Source organism: Mugil cephalus, chromosome 6 (genome assembly GCF_022458985.1).
Source record: "Mugil cephalus isolate CIBA_MC_2020 chromosome 6, CIBA_Mcephalus_1.1, whole genome shotgun sequence".
NCBI lineage: Eukaryota > Metazoa > Chordata > Actinopteri > Mugiliformes > Mugilidae > Mugil > Mugil cephalus.
The window spans coordinates 25,724,696-25,743,969 of record NC_061775.1 but is presented as its reverse complement, the minus strand read 5'-3'; the positions used below and the strand labels follow the sequence as shown (position 1 = coordinate 25,743,969).

Sequence of the window (19,274 nt, the reverse complement as noted above, 5' to 3'; positions counted from 1 at the left end):
TGGCGAGTCTGCATGCGGGGAGTTAATGGGGATATTTCAGAGAGCGCCGAGTCCCATTTGGATGATGAAAAGTTGAATAAACTCCGGCCTGGAGTCGCGCCTCGCCGCTTGCCTGTTTAATCATTTACCATTAATTGAGAACGCCTGAGGAACCTCCTAATTATCCAGAGTTAACAACAGATCAGGGCTTTCATGCAAAGGGGAATATTTATTTATTTTCTTTAGGGGCACGGAGGGAAAGAACATAAAAAACTGTTCCTCCTGAATCAGTTTTAGCGCATGTGGTCACTAGACCATTAGAGAGCGTGAATAAATAATGCAGCTAAAATCTGCTAAGTAGCCGAAACGGAACGAGACATTTTTCTGGCTGTGTTAACTTTCCTGCCCTCTGACAAAAATAAATAAATAAATAAATAAAAACAGCGATTCTGGCAAATGTTGCGGGAAAAACTGGCAACTTTTCAGCCACTCTCTCTCTCTCTCTCAGAGCGAAACCCAGCGATGGATCTTGTTGCGATGTTTTATTCAGGTCAGGAAGCAGCAGCCAATTTGTGTATCAAACATCCCTCTTTTATTCATGCTGTTTTGTTCTTTTGAGCTGGAAACTTTAGCAGCTTAAACAGAACTTAAATAGAGCCTTTTCTGAACTGTCAGATGTCATCTTATATATAAAAATATATATATTTATATATTTATGATGCCCTGTAATCCATGTAATCGCTCTATTAAGAACAGGGATTTGACACTAAAGATGCAGATGTTCACATGGGCGTTAACTACTTACCTCATTATCTGGGAGTTAACACACTGAGCTTCAAACCATCTGCTTTAGGAAACATATTGGTGCTTATTGGAACAATCAGCCACAACATTATGACCACAGACAGGAGAAGTAAATGACATTTAAACCATCTTGTGATAATTCAATGTTCTGCTGCAGAACGTTTGGACCTGGTATTAATTCATTGGTGTGGATGTTATTTAGACATGTAGCCCCCACCTAGACCAGACCAGGCCCCCACCCCACCCGCCCCCCCAACCCATAGTAATCTCACTCCTTGCTTGTAGCAGGAGGATGCAGCCTGACACACACAAAAAAAACTCTAGGAACAACTCAAAACATGAAGAACATCACAGGATGTTGACCTGGCTTCCAAATTCACTAGATCCTGCAGGAACTCACCCCCCAGACCTCCTCACAAACCCTCCGTTCTGCCACTTCAGACACCCTCCAAGGCCCCAGAACCAAGCTCCAATTGGTGTTTTCAAACGACACCTAAAAACCTATTCTTTTTTAAAAATCCTGAATGTATTTTAGAGGCTCTTCCTTTTAACTATCTACTAACCTTTTTGCAGAGTTGTGGCACTGTCAAAATGTAAAGTGCAATAAATAAAATATATCATTATATGAAGGTGGTCATATGTTATGCCTGATCGGTGTATGCAGCCAGTGTGTTGTTTCGTTGAGCATGTCTTAACAAGCCTATTGTCTTCCAACCTAACTCCAACCCAATAATCAAGAATAAGGCAAGAGAAAAGATTGTGGATTTGGTTAAATATTTTACAAAAGTGGTGCATTTTGAATTAAAGGCAACACTTACCCTTAGCTGCACTAAAAATAGAAGTTAATCAAGCCTTAGCTGCCTGGGAGCGAAGTAAAGATTCTCTAAATGTTTCTCATGAGCAAACAAGTCCCGTTTCACATACGATGACGGGGACACTTTAACCAAACGGATTTTAAATGTGAGACAATGCTGTGAAAAAAACAAACAAACAAACACTAGAGTAATCACCTCACTCTAGAGACGCAGCCGCGAAGGCTTCCGAGGAATTTAATGGGAGCGTTTTCTTTCTTTTTGCAGAACATCAGGACGTCTTCCCTCCAGACGTTTCCTGAGAAATCGCATCCACAAGAATGGAACAGACGGACGGACGGACTCGGGCCTGAAAGCATCACACTTCAAAGTCGGGGGCTGTTGTCAGCGTGGAGGCGTAAGAAGATTTCTCTCTTTTACACAGAAATAAAAATATGTTTGAGGGCACGAATGGAGCCTTTTTTTTTTTTGCCTCCGTCTACTACCTGCTCTGCCTCAGCTGTGAGAAGCAATGAAGAAATCAAAACATAATAAAACGATTATGATACAACCATTGTTGCCAACTTGATGCGGGGCCCAGTGTTTCAAGCCAAAGACGAATGCAATAAACAGCCGCCTCCTCCTCCTCCTCCTCCTCTTCCTCCATCATCATCATGCAGCGTCGTGCTCCCATCGCGGCTTCGCTCTAAAACACAACTACACCCCGAATCCCAGTAAACTGCACCGCTCTGCCAGCCGAGACCCCGGGCGGCCCAGAGAGCAACACTCCAGCTATAGATAGTAAACAGCCACCAGGGCTGAGCTACCACAGGACAGAGGGGAGCAGACGGTCTGAGGTCGAATGTCCTGTGTCGAATCTCTAACACCACCCAGGCCACAAAAACACAAACACAAACACAAACACACAAACTGGATGGAGAGCAGCAAACTGACGACAGCCTTTAACATGAAGCCAAAGCAACATGAGCTATTTCCATAGTCGCACTGGACACAAACACAGACTTGATGTAAACTCGACGTCACCGCAAGTTAATTCAGGCATGTGCACTGATCAGCCACAACATTATGACCATTGACAGGAGACGTAAATAAAATTAAAAACTTCATGAACTTTTGGTTTAAGATGACTTTACGGATCCCTGCAGGGAAATTATTTAGTCCAAGAGTCATGAGAGAATAAAATAACATGTATGAACCAGACATGAGAATAAAATAAGAATGAGGTAGAAGTGAAAATAACAAAAAAAGTGCACAGTCATGTAAATTGGTTACATGAAATAAAACATTTTAGCTGAAGTGTCTTGTGTGCAGACCTTAAATTCATTCACAAAGATGATACTTAGACATGTTTATCCTAATATTGTGCATCCAAAACAGTTGTGACTGGTCCGTGTCCATTCTCTGATGCATCACAACTGTTTTGGAGACACAACATCAGGAAGGTGGTCATAATGTTATGCCTGATCGAGCCTGAGGGAAATCTTGTAAAATCAGTCTGTGAAAACTCTGAATATCTGCTGCTGCTGTTGTTGTTGTTGTTGTAGACTGTGAGGTCGAGACAACCTGAGACCACGGGGCAGATAGTTGAGTTCATGCCAGCTTTTTAAAACTTTAACCCGAACTGACACTTCACGAACAGATTCCACTTCATGAGCCGCCCTCCTGAGTTCATCTGTTTTCCTTTGACCACCAAAGAATCAAACACATCAGAAAGAAATACCGAGCACGAAAGTCAAGATTTTAAAATATGACACAAACTACTCATTAATTATGAGGCACGTTTCAACTGACGATGCACAGAAAAAAAAACGTCCTCAAACCAGCCAGAGACATTTTTGTGCTCTGGTTGCTCAGATGACGCCTATGACGACATTTCTGCACGGTAAAATTACAACAGAGTGACTCCAAACCAACTTCTAGCTGCAAAACATGTGTAGGCGGAGGATAGTGGTGCAGTACTTGTTTAACAATCCCACATCCTCTGTTATAGAAACGACAAAAAGTTATATTTGCTATCAATTCACAAATCTTCCATTAAGAAAATCCTGACTGAACAGATCTAATCTCACGTGACGATAACATTTTCCTGGTGTGTATGGTTTTGTAGACATTGTTTGGGAAAGTTTTCTCTCTGTAGTGTTTTATTTCTACTGCACATCAAGAAAATAAACATAATTCACTGCTTACAAGAGGAAGCACACAAGAAAACACACATACAGTGTGTAAACCAAGGCTGAAAATCAAACCCTAAAACTATAGAGCACAGCAAGAAGGTTCTGGGTTATACAGACGTAATTTTATTTAAAACGTCAGGCCTTCACTGAGCTCTATAGAAATTCAGTCGTACACAGTCTGAAGGCACAAAAAGTCATAAATCTTTTGTCTTTAACCTCCTGAGACCCTGCGTCCTCGTATGGGGACGTTAAGTTTTAGGTTTGTGGCAGATTATTCTGCTTCATTTACACTTTTATCCTCATAACTAGACAGTAGTTGGTGTAAAAACATGATTGTGGACAAGGTAGAAAACCTCCTCAAACTTTACAGTTGACACTTATTTATTTATGTTTATATTACTCTAATATTACAAAAATCTATCAATAGTAACGAGCTATAACTTCGCTAATTAGCAAATACCCGGACATATGGACTTCATTATTCGCAATTCACATGGAAACTATCAGTTTTACATTGAGGTGACTTTATTATAATGACATGAAATAATCCCCGTGTCCACACATGAGGACATCATTTTTTCTACTTTTTCTATTTTTACTTCCTGTTCAAAGACGATGCTTAGTTTTTTTTTAATTTTTAATAGTTCTTAGGTCCAACTAATTCCAAATAAATATAAATGGAGAAATTAAAAATGCAAACCAAACAAAAGCTCAGGTCTGGGGAGGTTAAAGATATCAGATAAAAAATAATAATATCTGCAGCAGTATTTCATTGCTTTGTGTCTTATCTTTTTTCATCATTTAACAGGGACAGATAGTTGAAAGTGAGTCGGACGGAGAAAATCATTCAAAGTATTTATTAAAAAAAGAGTGAATTATGGGTTTAAATAAGTCAAATAGCTTGTTTAAGGGTAGTTAGTCAGACACAGCTAATATGGCCACAACAGATGCCCCGTCTCACTGAGCTCCAGAAAACCTGTGGCTTCATTAAATCTTTATACAGAGTTGATAATACACAGAAAACGTCTGCTTTACCTTGTTTTCTGCATGGTTCAGGTCGGACGTCTTGGCCGTGGCGTCCAGGTCGGTGACTCCCCTGTTGAGGTTCAGCTCCTCCGTCGCCGCGTGGCTCACGTCCTCGGCGTCGATGTCCGTCTCCTCGGCGACGGTCGCCGCCTTCTCCTCGCCTGTTAGCTCGCGAGCTGAGCCGAGGAAAGTGCACACACACACAGGTGGATAAGCACGCACGCCTGCATACACACATGTGGGCATGAGCATGTACACACACGCACACATGGGCGGACACACATAGACGCATCGGTGAGAAACAGCTCTTCAGGAATCAAACATAATGCATCACACTCATGTTTTTGTTATAATTTAAATATACACATCATTAATAATGGAGACAGTTTGCAGTTAACACTATACATCCTCTGTCCTTAAAGTCAGTGTGAACTTAGAGACACATTTTATATGGAAATACTTTTGGCAGTTCAGAAAAACCTCATTAAAATTGTTTTAAATCAACACGGTGAATTGTGTGAGTAGGAGCGTGGACTAGATGATTGCAGAAGATCATGCATCTAGATGTTTTTCATCTCCATTATTCATTTTAAGAAGGTAAAGTCCACAGGAAACGGGTCCCACTTCTAATTTATAGGTTCCACGTTGTTAAATGCTATTGACGTCTCCTGTCGGTGGTCATAATGTTTTGCCTGATCGGTGTATGTGAGAGGGTTACCTCGGCAACCAGAGCCTGGAAAACCAACTAACAAAGTGAGAGGTGACAGACAGTTGACTCTGTGTGTAGGGATGGGCGCCGATACTCGGTGCTGATGCTAACGGTAGCAACCAGACCGAAAAGCACCACAGATTCTGGTGCCACTGAGTTTTTAATTAGCTTAGCTCCCTTAGCTCTGCTGCTCACGTCCTTTTCTCATCTGCATGGATGGAAGTTAACCTTCAAAATGTCTAAGGCCAAACAGTCAAAAGAAAATGCACAACTCTGGAAAATGCAACAACTGAGGACTTTTAATGTTGACAGCTGTTTTATGAAGATTTTTTTATTCTTCATTCATTGAGTCTGTTTTAACATTTTCTTTTTTTATTTGTTGTCCCTGAAAACATGAATCGTTTACGACACAGCACTGTGAGAGTGTGCAGAAACATTTCTGGTCTTAATCTGAACAAACTTTCTGTTTTTTAATTTTTTTCTTTAATTTAAGCCTCTCTTTGCAGAGTATAAGCTGTAAACTCTTTGTCCCTGTCACTCCTGGGCTCCTTAATAGCATCATGTGAGACGTCCTCCCTCACTGTCTGCGCCCCCATATGTATGACTGCACTGTCTGTTTTTTATCTGCTTATTTATTTATTTATTTATTTATTTTAGCCCTGCTGACTGCAGAACTACCCGGCCCTCGGGGATGATGAAGTTGACCTTAACCTGGACCTTGAACAAGCGCTCGGAGGAGATGTTGTGCAAAAGGAGGTAACACCTGGAAAAAGCTGGGAAATGTACCTGTAATGATAAGGCTGTTTTTATTATGATAATGTCGTGAATTTTATATTATTTTGGTTGTTTCTTAGGCTTAGTCGTATTTATATTATTTAAATTAATATTCTGTTCAACTTGCACGTCACAAAAAGCGAATGTTTTCCATTGTTTAAGCACAATCATCGTTTCAAAAGTAGCACCTGTATCGGCTAAAACCTTCAGGATATACTTACTCATCCCTATTTATATCCAGCGTTGGGCAAGTTACATAAAAAAAACACATAATGCATCACTTAATACTTATTACTGTAATTTAAAAGTAATTACTTACAAGCATTAAATTACTTTTAAATTACTTTCTCCAAAATCTCAGTAGTGTAGCTAATTTCCATCCAGTGGAAGGTGATGACTAAGCTACGCTAATGCTAACAATAGTACAATATAATGGAGCAGTTATGACTCATGGCTCAATATATATTGAGGTATAGATCTCGATTTTATATAAAAACACTTCATTTAATTACATTCGTACCAAGTGAAATATTTATTTTTTTGTAATGCCTTACATTATTGCGTTACAGCAAAAAGGAATGCATTACAGTAATTTGATTACTTCTGTAATGCGTTACTCTGCGTAACAGTATTTATATGTGAACAGGCCTTTACTTCTCCTTTATTTGACAGAGTTGTCGTCCTGTATCGCAGCCTTGCAAAAAAAAAGAAAAAAAGAAAAGAAGTTCTGTTTGAGTTCAAATAAAGTTTGTATTTACTTTAATTTAACATTATTTGCTTGTTGTTTTCAGACGCGCCCCCCCCCCCCCGGGTGGACGTGCGTTTGTCGTGCGGCTGATTAAAAGCAGCTGCAGCAGCTCAGCTCTCAGGGTCAGAGTCAAGTGGAAAAGCTATTTCTGTTGGTTCGCTGCAATCACCCGGCATGAAACCGAAACACGACTCCAAACACGTCAAACTGGACCTTACAGCTCCAAACTGAACCAGAGCGGTAACAGGGCTGAGATATGTGAAAAGAGAGAGGGATCCAGGTGAGACGAGGAAGAGGAAGAGGGAGAGGAAGAGGAAGAGGACCAGTATTCTCCTTAAGGAGTTGCCTCTCAGATTAAATGTCTTTCAGTCATTTGCTGCTCGTGTCTCTTTCATTTTTTATTGCTGCAGGATCCGTCTTCGTACCCACACGTCCTCCACCACCTCCACAGCCTCCACCCTGCTCCACCACCTCCATCCTGCTCCATCATCTCCATCCTGCTCCATCATCTCCATCCTGCTCCATCATCTCCATCCTGCTCCACCACCTCCTCCTCCACTTAAACCCCCTCTCTAACAATCCAGCAGGACCAGAGACACTGTCCTCCCCATGAAGACCCTCGTCCTTAAGAACCTGCTGAGACAACTAGAGACAACTAGAGCCAACAAAGAACAACTAGACACAACTAAAGACAACAAGAGGCAACTAGAGAGAACAAAAGACAATAAGACACAACTGAAGACAACGAAGGACAACTAGACACAACTAGACACAACTAGAGACAATAAGACGCAACTAAAGACAACTAGACACAACTAGAGACAACGCAGGACAACTTCACACAACTAAAGACAACAAAAGACAATAAGACACAACTAAAGACAACGAAGGACAACCAGGGACAACTAGACACAACTAAAGACAACAAGAAAGAACTAAAGATAATAAGACGCAACTAAAGACAACTAGACACAACTAGAGACAACGCAGGACAACTGGAGACAACTAAAGACAACTAGACACAACTACACACAACTAAAGACAACAAAAGACAATAAGACACAACTAAAGACAACAAAGGACAACCAGAGACAACTAGACACAACTAAAGACAAACAGACGCAACTAAAGACAACTACACACAACTAAAGACAATAAGACGCAACTAAAGACAATAAGACGCAACTAAAGACAACTAGACACAACTAGTGACAAACAGACCCAACTAAAAACAATAAGACCCAACTAAAGACAACTAGACACAACTAAAGACAATAAGACACAACTAAAGACAAATAGACACAACTAGAGACAAATAGACACAACTGGAGACAACTAGGAATCTTTATTTTTCTTAGTCGTCGTGTCTCGTTCTCTGTGTCTTTGTGTTAATTACTTTAACAGAAGGAAACGAACGAGGCTTCTTTGTGCAGAGACGATTTATTTTGGAGCCAAAATGTGTCTTTCTCCGTTTGAAGTGACGTTCAAAGAGGACGTCTCGTTGGGGCCTTAGAACATCACTGAACCAACGTCCACAGTGTGGATTTGTGTTGTAACGTTAGGATTTATAACATTAAACGGGGACAGTGCTTCTTTTACTGACTCCACCGCAGGAGGAACCGAATAAGTTAAACCCAGTAAACGTCAAACATCCCTGGATCGTCCTCGTTCAGACACAACCGTGTGTCCTCACCCCTTCACAAAGTGCAGCAGCCACAACGTTTCTGTCTCATGCAGCATTTTGGCCGGTAATGAATCCAATTATACACGGTTTCAAAGCACAAACTCTCACAAATCAGTCGGCGTAAACGTCTTCTTTTAAAACACCAACACTGCAGCAGCAGAAGGAGACACAGCAGAACTCGGTTCTTGTGTTCTCTCGTCTTTTTCCTTCAACTAAGGCTGAATTTAGTGTAAACTAAGTGTTTAAGGAAGCGGAACTCAACGTAGGGAGCTACGCAGTTGAAAGCGTTTATACCTGCATCGTTGTGTAATTACACTAAGCTGCAACCAGTCGGCTCAGTTTTCATTTGCTGGACGCTGGAGTTGAAGTTAATAAAAGTGCATCAAAAGTCACTTTTGCTGAAATCACTGGAGCACAGACGATAGAGAAGATGCAGAGCAGGAGGATGAACCAGGGAGGATTTTTAGTGTTTAACTGGTCGCTGATACATATGTATGCAAGAGATACCGTCACCTACCCACTATAATTCAGTGCAATTTGCTTTTATTGAGCCTTTAAAGCTGAATGTGTCGCCAGTGGCTCGTTTGCATAAGCACACTTATGGATTACCGTAACTACGTTTGCACCATCAGAAAAAATTCCAGTTGTGTCTAGGCCCGTTTTTCCACTGCGCTGTCCCGGGTCGTCTGCAGTGTGGAAGGTTTGCATTTCATTACGGCTCAACTGACCCTTCAAGTGACCGAGGAATTTAGGCCACGTTTGCACTATTTTTTGCCGCCAGTGACGAATCCGGATCTGCCTGAGACTGGAACTGCACCCTTCTGAATCCAAGTTCCAGGGTGAAAAAGAAAAATATGGAGCCTGTGCAGTTCCATCTTCATTTCATTCGTGTAAACAGCCTGGTGGACTATGGGCTCGTGATGGTGCTGCATCAGATATTGACCCTTGTTGGGTGGTTAGGTCCAACATATACTGTTGCTTCATTGCTACCATGAGCTAAAAAATGTTTATGGACTATATGGCGTGCAACGTTGATGCACATGCTTCACCTCTACCAGAAACAGCGGCACGCATAGGCCTGGGATACGTGTGATGCAGTTTCGCAATAGACGACATTTACGGAGAAATACTTGACGTGAGGAATCGTTTACGTACGTGCGGATGTGGCCTTAGTGGCTCGGGTCGCCTGCAGAGTGAAACCAACCTCCGAGGGTGAGAAATGAAGACCATGCAGAAGGGTAAAAAGCTGCAGTTCATTGAGTGGCCACTTGAGGCTCCAAAAGGGAGCAAATCCCTGCAGACCCCAATGTTAAAAACGGGCTCTGCTCAATTCAGTCTTCATTTTTGAGGTTCAGAATCCAACGGGTGACGTCACGATGGGCTTGTCCATTGTATATACACGTCCCGAGTCGTCCCGCTAAATTACTCAATGATGTTGATGTATCTGCCTTCGCTTTCTGATCTTGTCACTGTGGAAGCTCCAGCGCTGCAAGAGCTGCTCACTCAGATCTCAAAACAGAGCAAAGATTTGGTCCTTTTTCCTGTTGATCCCCATTGACACCATTTTTTCAACCAAATCAAATCTAATGTGTAGCTACATGATCTTTAATGGAAGGACATAAGGTGAATTACACTATTATAACATGGAGTAACTTTTAACTAACTGCCAGGAACATTTTCTAAACTTTTTAGAGTTAAAATAAGCAGGAAAAAAAAGTCCAGGTGGACGTTTTAAAGCGGAGGTGTTTCAGGGTTAATCCTCTGAATGGAAGTTCATCCCTGTGGCACCGTTCTATCGTGTTTACACGAACTGCACTGACAGTATTACAGCATTATTTTCCACCGTGTGGGACGTATTGGTTCCAGTTCCAGTGATGTATGTCTGCCTCTACAAAGGAGATTACACTGTTTATTTTATGTTGCAGCCGCATGTTTGCCCCGAAATGCTGCAAAAAAAAAAACAATCTATGCACAAAACTTGCTCTGCACTTTCTCCTCTGTGTTTTGTCGAGTTCTTGCTGCAACTACTCTAATCTACCGCTGCATTTCACTTCTTCTTCTCCCTCTTAACATCCATCCCTTCATCCTCCTCCCCTCCGCTATCCGTGCTCTACCCGCCTCTAATCCCCAACCTCTCGCTTTCCCTCCTTTCACTGCCACGATAATTAGTTCTCCAGATAAGCTCATTGGCTGCGCGTGACGGCTCCTGTGTTATTTAACGCGCCGTGACGGAGCGAGCGTGCGATCGAGTGTGTGTGTGTGTGTGTGTGCACGGGCCTCGCTCTGCATGCATGTGGGGTCTTCTTCTTCTTTTTTTTTTAAACAATGCACGTGCATGCAGCAGTTATAGCGCCGTGATCTCTGGGCTCATCAGCATGTGAAAGCGAGCCAGCGAGCTCGTCTCTGGAGGGCCGGAGGAGGAGAGAGCAGCGGCAGCGTCGGGGCGTCCTGGAGATAACACGTCCCTGCTCGCGGACGGGGAAGGGAAGGGAAGGGCGGCTGTAATGACTGGAACGGTGGCGTGAAAAGACTTCCATTTCTGTGCGCGTCCCCTCTCGAAAGGCACGTGTCCCCGAGGCCGCGGAGAAAGGGCCTCCCCCGTCACTGGCATGAGGCAGCGGATAAAAGTAGCTCGGCCCACCGGTGTTGTTGTGCAGTGGCTTCTTTCTTCGGGTTGACTCATCCGTGACATTCGCTCCAGCGACGCCAGCTCGGGCACAATGCAGACAGGGCCGAGCACAACGGTGTGTGTGTCTGTGTGTGTGTGTGTGTGTGTGTGTGTGTACACATGGAGTGCATGAGCAGTGGGATCTGCTCATGCACTCTGAGGATACAGCCCCGTGGGCCAAGTGTGTAGGTGTGTTGTGCACAACAGGGAACGTCCTGACAAGACGAGATTTTGCCTTATCCTTACATTTCATGTTCGAGAGCACATCTATATCGGCCCTGATGACTCATTTTTTTTTTTCCGTTCCATGACCCAAATAATGTAATTTATTCCTGTGTTTAAAGACAGAAGCATCATGGGATTTGGATTTGTTCACGAAGGTGCAAACGAATCGTCGCTGCTTCGTCCTGGATCTGCGTGAACCCACATTCCTCCTTCGAACTTTTTAAAGAAACACTACACGTTATTGCAACTGATTTATTTTTAGACCCTATAATTTAGTGGTCAAATGCATTTTTTTCTCATGTCAGGCTGCTTTTTTTGTACGTTATGTACATTTTCATGTTGTAATCTCTTGACTAGCCCTCGTCTTAGTCAGGTCTCAGTGCAGAAGGCTGGAGCTCATCTTTGAACAGTAACTAACTAGCGACAACACATCCGACCTTTCGCTCATAGCTGATTTTAAATTCACCTATAAATCACTAAATGGACCAACTGTGACTTACGTCCCTGATCTCCTACAACCACAGGCCCCCTGAACGTCACTCAGGTCTGCTGACCACTTGCTTCTGGTTCTCCCAACATCAAGGTTGTAACCATAGACTGAATAAAGATAAAGGACTTCAGAGCAGCTTCTCTAAAGTGAAGCTAAAGCGAGTAGAGCTCCCCCTGGTGACTGGCTGCAGAATAGGTCATAAGCTCCACCCCCTCCATGTCAATGAACTAAAACACTAAAATACACGTCAAATATTTCTTTTTATACATGTTCAAGTGTAATTTTTTTCATGGATAATTATAATTTTAATCAGTTATTTGCAGTTTTGCCACAGTTACCTTGAAAAAGTAATCTGATTAGACCTGATTAAAAAGTAACTTAGTTACTTTACTGATGACTTGATTTAAAAAACAACTAAGTTAGATTAAAAGTTACTTTAGTAGTTACATTCAGCAGCTGCCGACAATCCCCATGTTTACTATTAACATGTCAGAGTAAAGTGTTACGGACGCATTTCTGTGCAATATTTGTAATTTAATCTGTCAAGAGTTTATTGTTTATTGTACATTGTTTATTTCTCTTATTTCTTGAGTTTGGAGGAAGTATGAGTATCCTTGGGAAAATGGGTTTGGCCAATGCAAGGAAGTGGAGACGCATTGTGCATATTTATATACAGTCTATGCTTGTAACACAACTTAGATTGTGCGGTTCAACACTCTAAACAAATTTCCCTTGTTAGCACATCAGACCCAGACACTGATTTGTATTGTTGAGTGTTCAATATAGTGTGAGAGCTCCCTTTTTATTGTGTGTCTTTTAAATTAGAATTTTTAATCCCTTCACTTTCTTTGTGTTTTTTTACCTTTTCATTTGTGCTGTTTATGGGCCCTTTATAAATAAAACATCACTTCAACATTTATTCTTTTTCATTTGATTATTTTGGACGACTGTGACGCTGCTGAGAAGTTTCAACGGTGCAGAAACCACTCGTGTAATCAAACAAGCTGTAAAGTTGTGTTCTGCTTAGTGCCAACCTTCTGCAAACACTGCAATTAGAAAATATAAACTGAACGTCAACCTCGCAGATTTCACGAGACACCTACTAATTTACTAACCTCCTGAGACACGAGTCAGAGCAGAACACTGCAACGTTGGGGAAACACTTTTGGATTCTGATCTGTACGAGACATTACGTCGAGAGAACAGACGAAAGAGAGCAAACTCTAACTTTAACTTAAACACAATCATGTTGTGAGATGCCTTAAAAGCACTGGTGTGATTTTGCAGTTAATTTAAAAACACATCCACATCCGAACAGAACCCTTGTGTTCTCTGTCAGGACTATCGCTGCTCTACACAGCCCTGAGAATTACATCGCATCAGCCCACACACAAGTTCACCCAGCGCTGCACAACCTGCATCGTCGTTCCAGTCACACCTGAACATGTATCTCTACGAATAACCTGGTGTGAGTTATATAAGATATTGTGCTGCAAAGTTGACAACGCAACATTTCTGGAGTTTCCTCTGTATGAAACAACGACTCTTGATAACAACCAATGAACTCAAAACTGTTTCACAATCCTTCCCTTCGTCACTGAGGTTGCTGCTCTTTACTCTTTCAACAGCTTTGATTGAAATTCACCCAACACTCTGCAGCTCTTCTGTCTAACGTTGCCCTCTGATTCTCCAGCTCTTGTACGAAGTGAAGAAGGAGTAAAAAAACCCTCCACTGCCTCTGCTCCAAGCAGACGGGTTAACAAATGTCAGGATTTAAAAAAAAAAAAAAAAAAAAAAAGCAGCAACAGCACCAAACATTTACAAACTAGTGCCCTGTAATTGACCAGAGTGTGTTGGTGAGTTTGTGCGTTTGTGTACCTGAGACGGACGAGTCGTTGCCGTTCTTCTCGCTGTGGCAGTCCTCCTGTCCGTCGGCGTTTTGCTGCGTATGTTGTAGACTCAGTTTGTGGCAAACCTCAAACGCCTGGCCGACCGTCCTAACGATGCGCATGGCCTGACTCTGCACGAGGGGAAGAAACAAACACAGCTTTTAATCTGCAATACTGTAACTTTTTTGTGTTTTTTGCGTTTGTGCAGTTCAAGTATCAACCAGAGTAATGCCTTAGGGCAGGGGTGTCAAACATAAGGTCCGGGGGCCAAAACCGGCCCATCAGAGGGTCCATTCTGGCCCGTGGGATGAATTTGCAAAAGTTACACTGAAGATATTAGCTGAAATATTTTTGATAAAATAAGAAATTGCACTTGAACGTTGCACTTCTTCAGAAATGTAATGTTGTTCGTTACATGTAGCCGTACTTGTTTGCGCGAAAGCAAAGGGAAACATTAGGAATTGTTGTTATTTACCAGGTAATATGCTATTGTGTTACTGGTCCGGCCCCCTCACATCAAATTGGGCTGTATGTGGCCCCTGAACTTAGGCTTAGGGGGTCTGTGGAGCTACTGCAGGGTTTGTTTTTTAAAATTTCTTTAAATACACATTAACATGAATCCAACATATTTTAGTAAACAGGTAAACGGAGGCAGAACTCGTTATATTTCAGTCAATACTTCTCTCATTCAGAGTTACAGGAGCCGTCTCAACTGCATCATTTCACACTAGACCTGTCAATCACAGCAGGCCCCGCCCCTTTGTCACTGTGGTGCAAAGACTCAGAGAACCTCCTAAGGTACATAGGGAAAGTTCTTGTTGTGCTTATGCAGCTTAAGTACGTCCCACTTCCTGATTCAGTTTAACATGGGCTGTGGCTGCTGCTGATATTAGACACAGAAGGTTTTCTGTGTTTACTGGGGGGAAAAAACTGCAGTGTGATTTCTATTTTACCCACCGGAGCAGTGACTGGGTCGTGCCTACTTACTGCATCAGCCCCCTCTCCTCTTTTATTTCTGCCCCTGCCTCTGAAACATCAGGCCAAGTGAAAATAAATCTCAGGTGACTTCAGTCTCCTCCATCAACCCTCTCAGGTCTGACTCGTCGTCGTAAGGAGGTGCAGGGGTAGAACAGACTTGGTTTTAAAGCACTTCAAACACCGCTCATCCCCAGCTGAATGAGCAGAACAGATGCACCGTGGCCTAAGAGCCTGAACACAATCGAGACTCGGAGGACAAAATCCCTCCTTGTCCCTGGTTATCGACTGTGGACCAGGCCGCGGGCTTGTCCTGCAGTGTGTGAAGAGCATCAGAGCACAGTGAAGCCTCCAGGCTGAGTGTCGGATGAGTGTGGTTGGCTTTGGCAACGTTCGCCGGTGCCGGGCTGTGGCCTCGGCCCAGAGAGCTTTTTTTGGTTTTTGCGTCACAGCAGCGAGGATTGTCTGCAGCCTGCAGTGTGATTTATTATTAGTGTTTTATATTTTCTAATTAAAATCGTGCTGATGTTGTTTCCATAGTGACCCCGCCAGCAGCTGCCTCGATCAGCAGAAAGAATTTACAGCTGCCAATGAGCTGCCCCCATCACCGGCTTTTGTTCAACCCCTTACATAATCAGGAATGACCGAGTGCCTTTCTGGCATGAAACCCACAGTAGCCTCCACTTTCTTGTGTTCAGCCACCTGACTAAAAGTCACTGACAGCGCGCCGCCGCTTTCAGAAAAAAACTTTTTATGGCTGCATGTGCGTCCAAATTCATCCAAAGTCCAAAGTCATCATTGAACTCTCTCATTTTCTGAAAGCAGGAAACGTGGTTCTGCTGTTTGGACGGGAAGTTGAAGGCTTTTTCAGACCTGCACACCGATCAGGCATAACATTATGACCGGGCATGAAGAGCAGGACCACCGGACTGAGGAGCAGTTTCTTCCCAGAAGCCGTAAGACTGTTAAATTTTTGGTGGAGCTGTGTGATTTGCACCACTCAGAATGTTTTACACATTTTATTTCCCTGCAGAAACTTGAATAATTCATGCTGCTCCGTTACCGTTATTCATGCTGCTTGTTGACGTTTTTATTTATATATTCTACCATATTTATCTTATTTTATTTATCTTGTTTAGTTACTAGTATCTATATACTGTTTACTAGTGTCTATATCTATATATAATAGTTGCTATAGGTAACAATCCAGGACCTGAGTGCATCATTTCGTTCCATCTCATGTTTTTCTATGGTTGTGAACGACGAATAAAAATCCTTGAATCCTTGAACCTTCCTTATGTTGTGCAGGTTTCCCCTGTGCCTCTAAAACAGTGTTGTTGTTGTTTGGACCATATGGGTTGAGTTGAGGGGCGTCCGTTGATCATCAACACCTTGTGCTGGTCTTTATGTCAGATTGCATCAGGGAGTGCCATTGCTGTGGGATGGGGGAGGGTCTGGTCTGGTCTAGGCGGGTGCTACATGTCTAAGTAACATCCTCACAAATGAACATCGGGTCCAAAAGTTTCCCAGCAGGAACAATGAATTGTCACAAGATGGTTTAAATGTTATTTACTTCTCCTGTCAGTGGTTTTAATGTTGTGGCTGATTGGTGCATATCTCTTTGGCGTTTTCTTTGGTGTTTTCCATTATCATCCATTTACACCACATAAGCTGCAAACTATACCCTCAAAACTGCAGGTGTGAGGAGAATCCAATGACTTGCATTGTGAATGTAAGTAGCCAGTGGAGGAAATATTCAGAACCAACGTTGTTTGTTGTGTTTCTCTATCTCCCAGAACACAGACGAACAATGTAAAAGCTCCGACATCTGTCTTCTCTCTTTTGCAATTTTGTGGCAACAAGTTTTAATATCCTGAAGACAGAAAAAAAAAATAAAAATAAAAATAAAAAAAAAGCACCACACTACTGTCACTTGAAGAGAAAATTGCCTCGGAGGTGACTGCTGTGAAAAAGAAGACAACAAGGCGGCTTCTGTTAAAAGGAAAACACATCGAGACAAGACATCAAACGACGCGTCCAGAGGATCGTCCTCTATGTAGAGCAGCAGATGATTTGTTTGTTTTAGTTTAACCTGCATGTGCAATTGTTTTATTCAGGGAGAGGTGGAGAATTTTGGTTGGCAACATAAATAAACTCCTTCAATCATCCTCCTATTCTTAGATGTGCTGCTCAGTTTGTTCCCATGCTGGGTTGTTCCCATTTTCTTATCCTCCTCCATCGACCCAATTCAAGTCTTTTTCCCTTATGCAGGTCTGGAGATTGACAGTAAACAACAGTGTTTACCTTTGGAGATGTGTCCACACGCAGCCACAAGCAGACTGTGCTGCTACTGTACACAATAAAAATACCAGAGCTCTTCTTCTACCACCTTTCGGTGTCATTTTAGTTTGTCGCATTTCTTTTCTTTTGAATGCTAGAAATAAGTAAAACTAAACTAAAAAGTTAATCCACAAACCCTCTGGAGAATGGACATCGTGACTTAGACAATGGTGATTCTCTTTCAACCACAGACAATAAAAAAAGTGGACGCCATGACAGATTTTCTTCAAGGTGAAGCCAAAGCATGTGGAGCTCCCCCTGGTGGCCGGCTGCAGTAGAGGTCATAAGCCAAACTCATTCATTAATTCGCTGTAACCGCTTGTCCTCTGCAAAAGCTCTTTCTTAAAGGCAATGTTGAGGCATAAAAATACAAATACCAAAATGTGTTTTCGGTAGAAAGATCATATAAGTCCTAGTCAACAATATATATAAGCCAGTGCAGGGTCTTGAGGACAGCAGTGGTGTGAACTCTACCTTTTCTCTTTTGGTTAGAAGTTAAAAACTTGCCCACTTGTTCCCTAAGCTGCTCCTGTTTCAAGGACTTTTTGTTGGAGAACAGAGAGCGATGTGTTACGCCAGTTAAGTTTAACTGTGATGAAAGTCCACTCAACGTTCTCTGTATCACTGGGAACAGGAAAAGATTTGACCTTTGCAGATATACCCCTTAAATTACTCCTTAAGTTCGGTTCCAACTAGATCCAAGTTAATGGCAAAGCATAAATTAAAGGATTATCTTTATATTAAAGCTGCAATCACAAGGGGCAGACATGAAATTCTCTTCAAAATCCAAAAAGCATCTAAAGAGACCTTTGACATTTTCACCTTGTGCAGCCGCGAGTAATTTCTGTAGCTTTGATTGAAAAAATGTGAATAAACTGAGGCTCTGCTGTGCTGAAGTGCTGCCACTCAAATTCACACAAACACATTTCCACGGTGTGTTACTTTGCAAACCCAATGCTGTTTGCAGAAATGCAATTAACGACGTTGGCGTCTGAAAGGCACTCGTGGATCTTCAATCAAATTGTATTGTCTTCAGGCACGAACCTAAAACACACACAACAACAAACACAATTGCAAAAAAAAAAAGCCTTTAACCATGACCTTCCTTTAACTGAGATGTTTTAGTCGGTTGCTTGGTTGGTTTAGTTAGTCGGGTTGTTATGGCAACATTGATGCATGTGTTGTGGGTTCTGGGTTAAAAAGAAAGAAATCTCCCACTGGAACCTGCATTTCTTCTCTTAAATAACGACTCCAGGTTTAAGGTCACTGAGGTAGAACGTAAGCTATGGGTGGCCGACATCATATGGTTTCCACAACACCAGTTATCAATAAAACACTGGTTTCAAACCCTCCTGAGGTGGTTTACCTGGAGCCATCAGCTCACATTAACGATGCAAAGCCGAACACAGTGGAAAAGTGGAAAAAAATCTCCAAACTCTTGTTTCTTTAAAGAGTTATAAAAGCTGTTCGTGAGTGCTCTTTGAGCAAAGCCAACGGAGTCAAATATTAGAGAGAGTCTGTCCAACTAGGGAATGGACGGTCTGAGCGATCCCTCAATGCTGATTGGTTCTGAGCTGGTCACATGTTTCACGGGCGCCATGTTAGATACATCTAACCAATATTCATCCATAGAGAAGTGGCAATAACAGAGAATATAACTGGATTAAAAGTTAAAATATGCCACAGTGAGGTTAGGGTTACACTGTACAAGTCTTCTCAGCTCTGTTGCCTGTAGTATGTAGAGCTCCCCCTGGTGGCTGGCTGCAGTATAGGTCATAAGCTCCACCTCCTACACGTTAGAAGATGGGATTAGGACCAAACTAAAACTCATTTTTCATGGTTTCTGTCTTTTTTAGGTCCTTAATGAAGTAGTGATCGTGTTCACGTTAAGTTTTAGATATTTGACGTCATAAAGAAAAGCGATTCTGGCTCTTTAGACACTAGCATCAGTTTGACCAGAGGGAAGAAGAGGAGACA

General features: G+C 42.3%; 1 protein-coding gene across 2 annotated transcripts in view; it reads right to left on the bottom strand.

Annotated features, from left to right (window-relative positions):
- LOC125009051 (carboxyl-terminal PDZ ligand of neuronal nitric oxide synthase protein-like) overlaps positions 1–19,274 on the bottom strand; it is a 205,493-nt gene that overhangs the window by 72,296 nt on the left and 113,923 nt on the right. The window contains exons 6-7 of one of the 2 annotated variants that reach the window (XM_047586582.1): positions 13,972–14,113; positions 4,805–5,019 (exon numbers count right to left, since the gene is read on the bottom strand). In XM_047586582.1, the coding sequence (XP_047442538.1) occupies positions 4,805–5,019; positions 13,972–14,113 (357 nt within the window). The remainder of the gene's footprint in view (positions 1–4,804; positions 5,020–13,971; positions 14,114–19,274) is intronic. The other variant, XM_047586583.1, reaches the window with a different exon arrangement.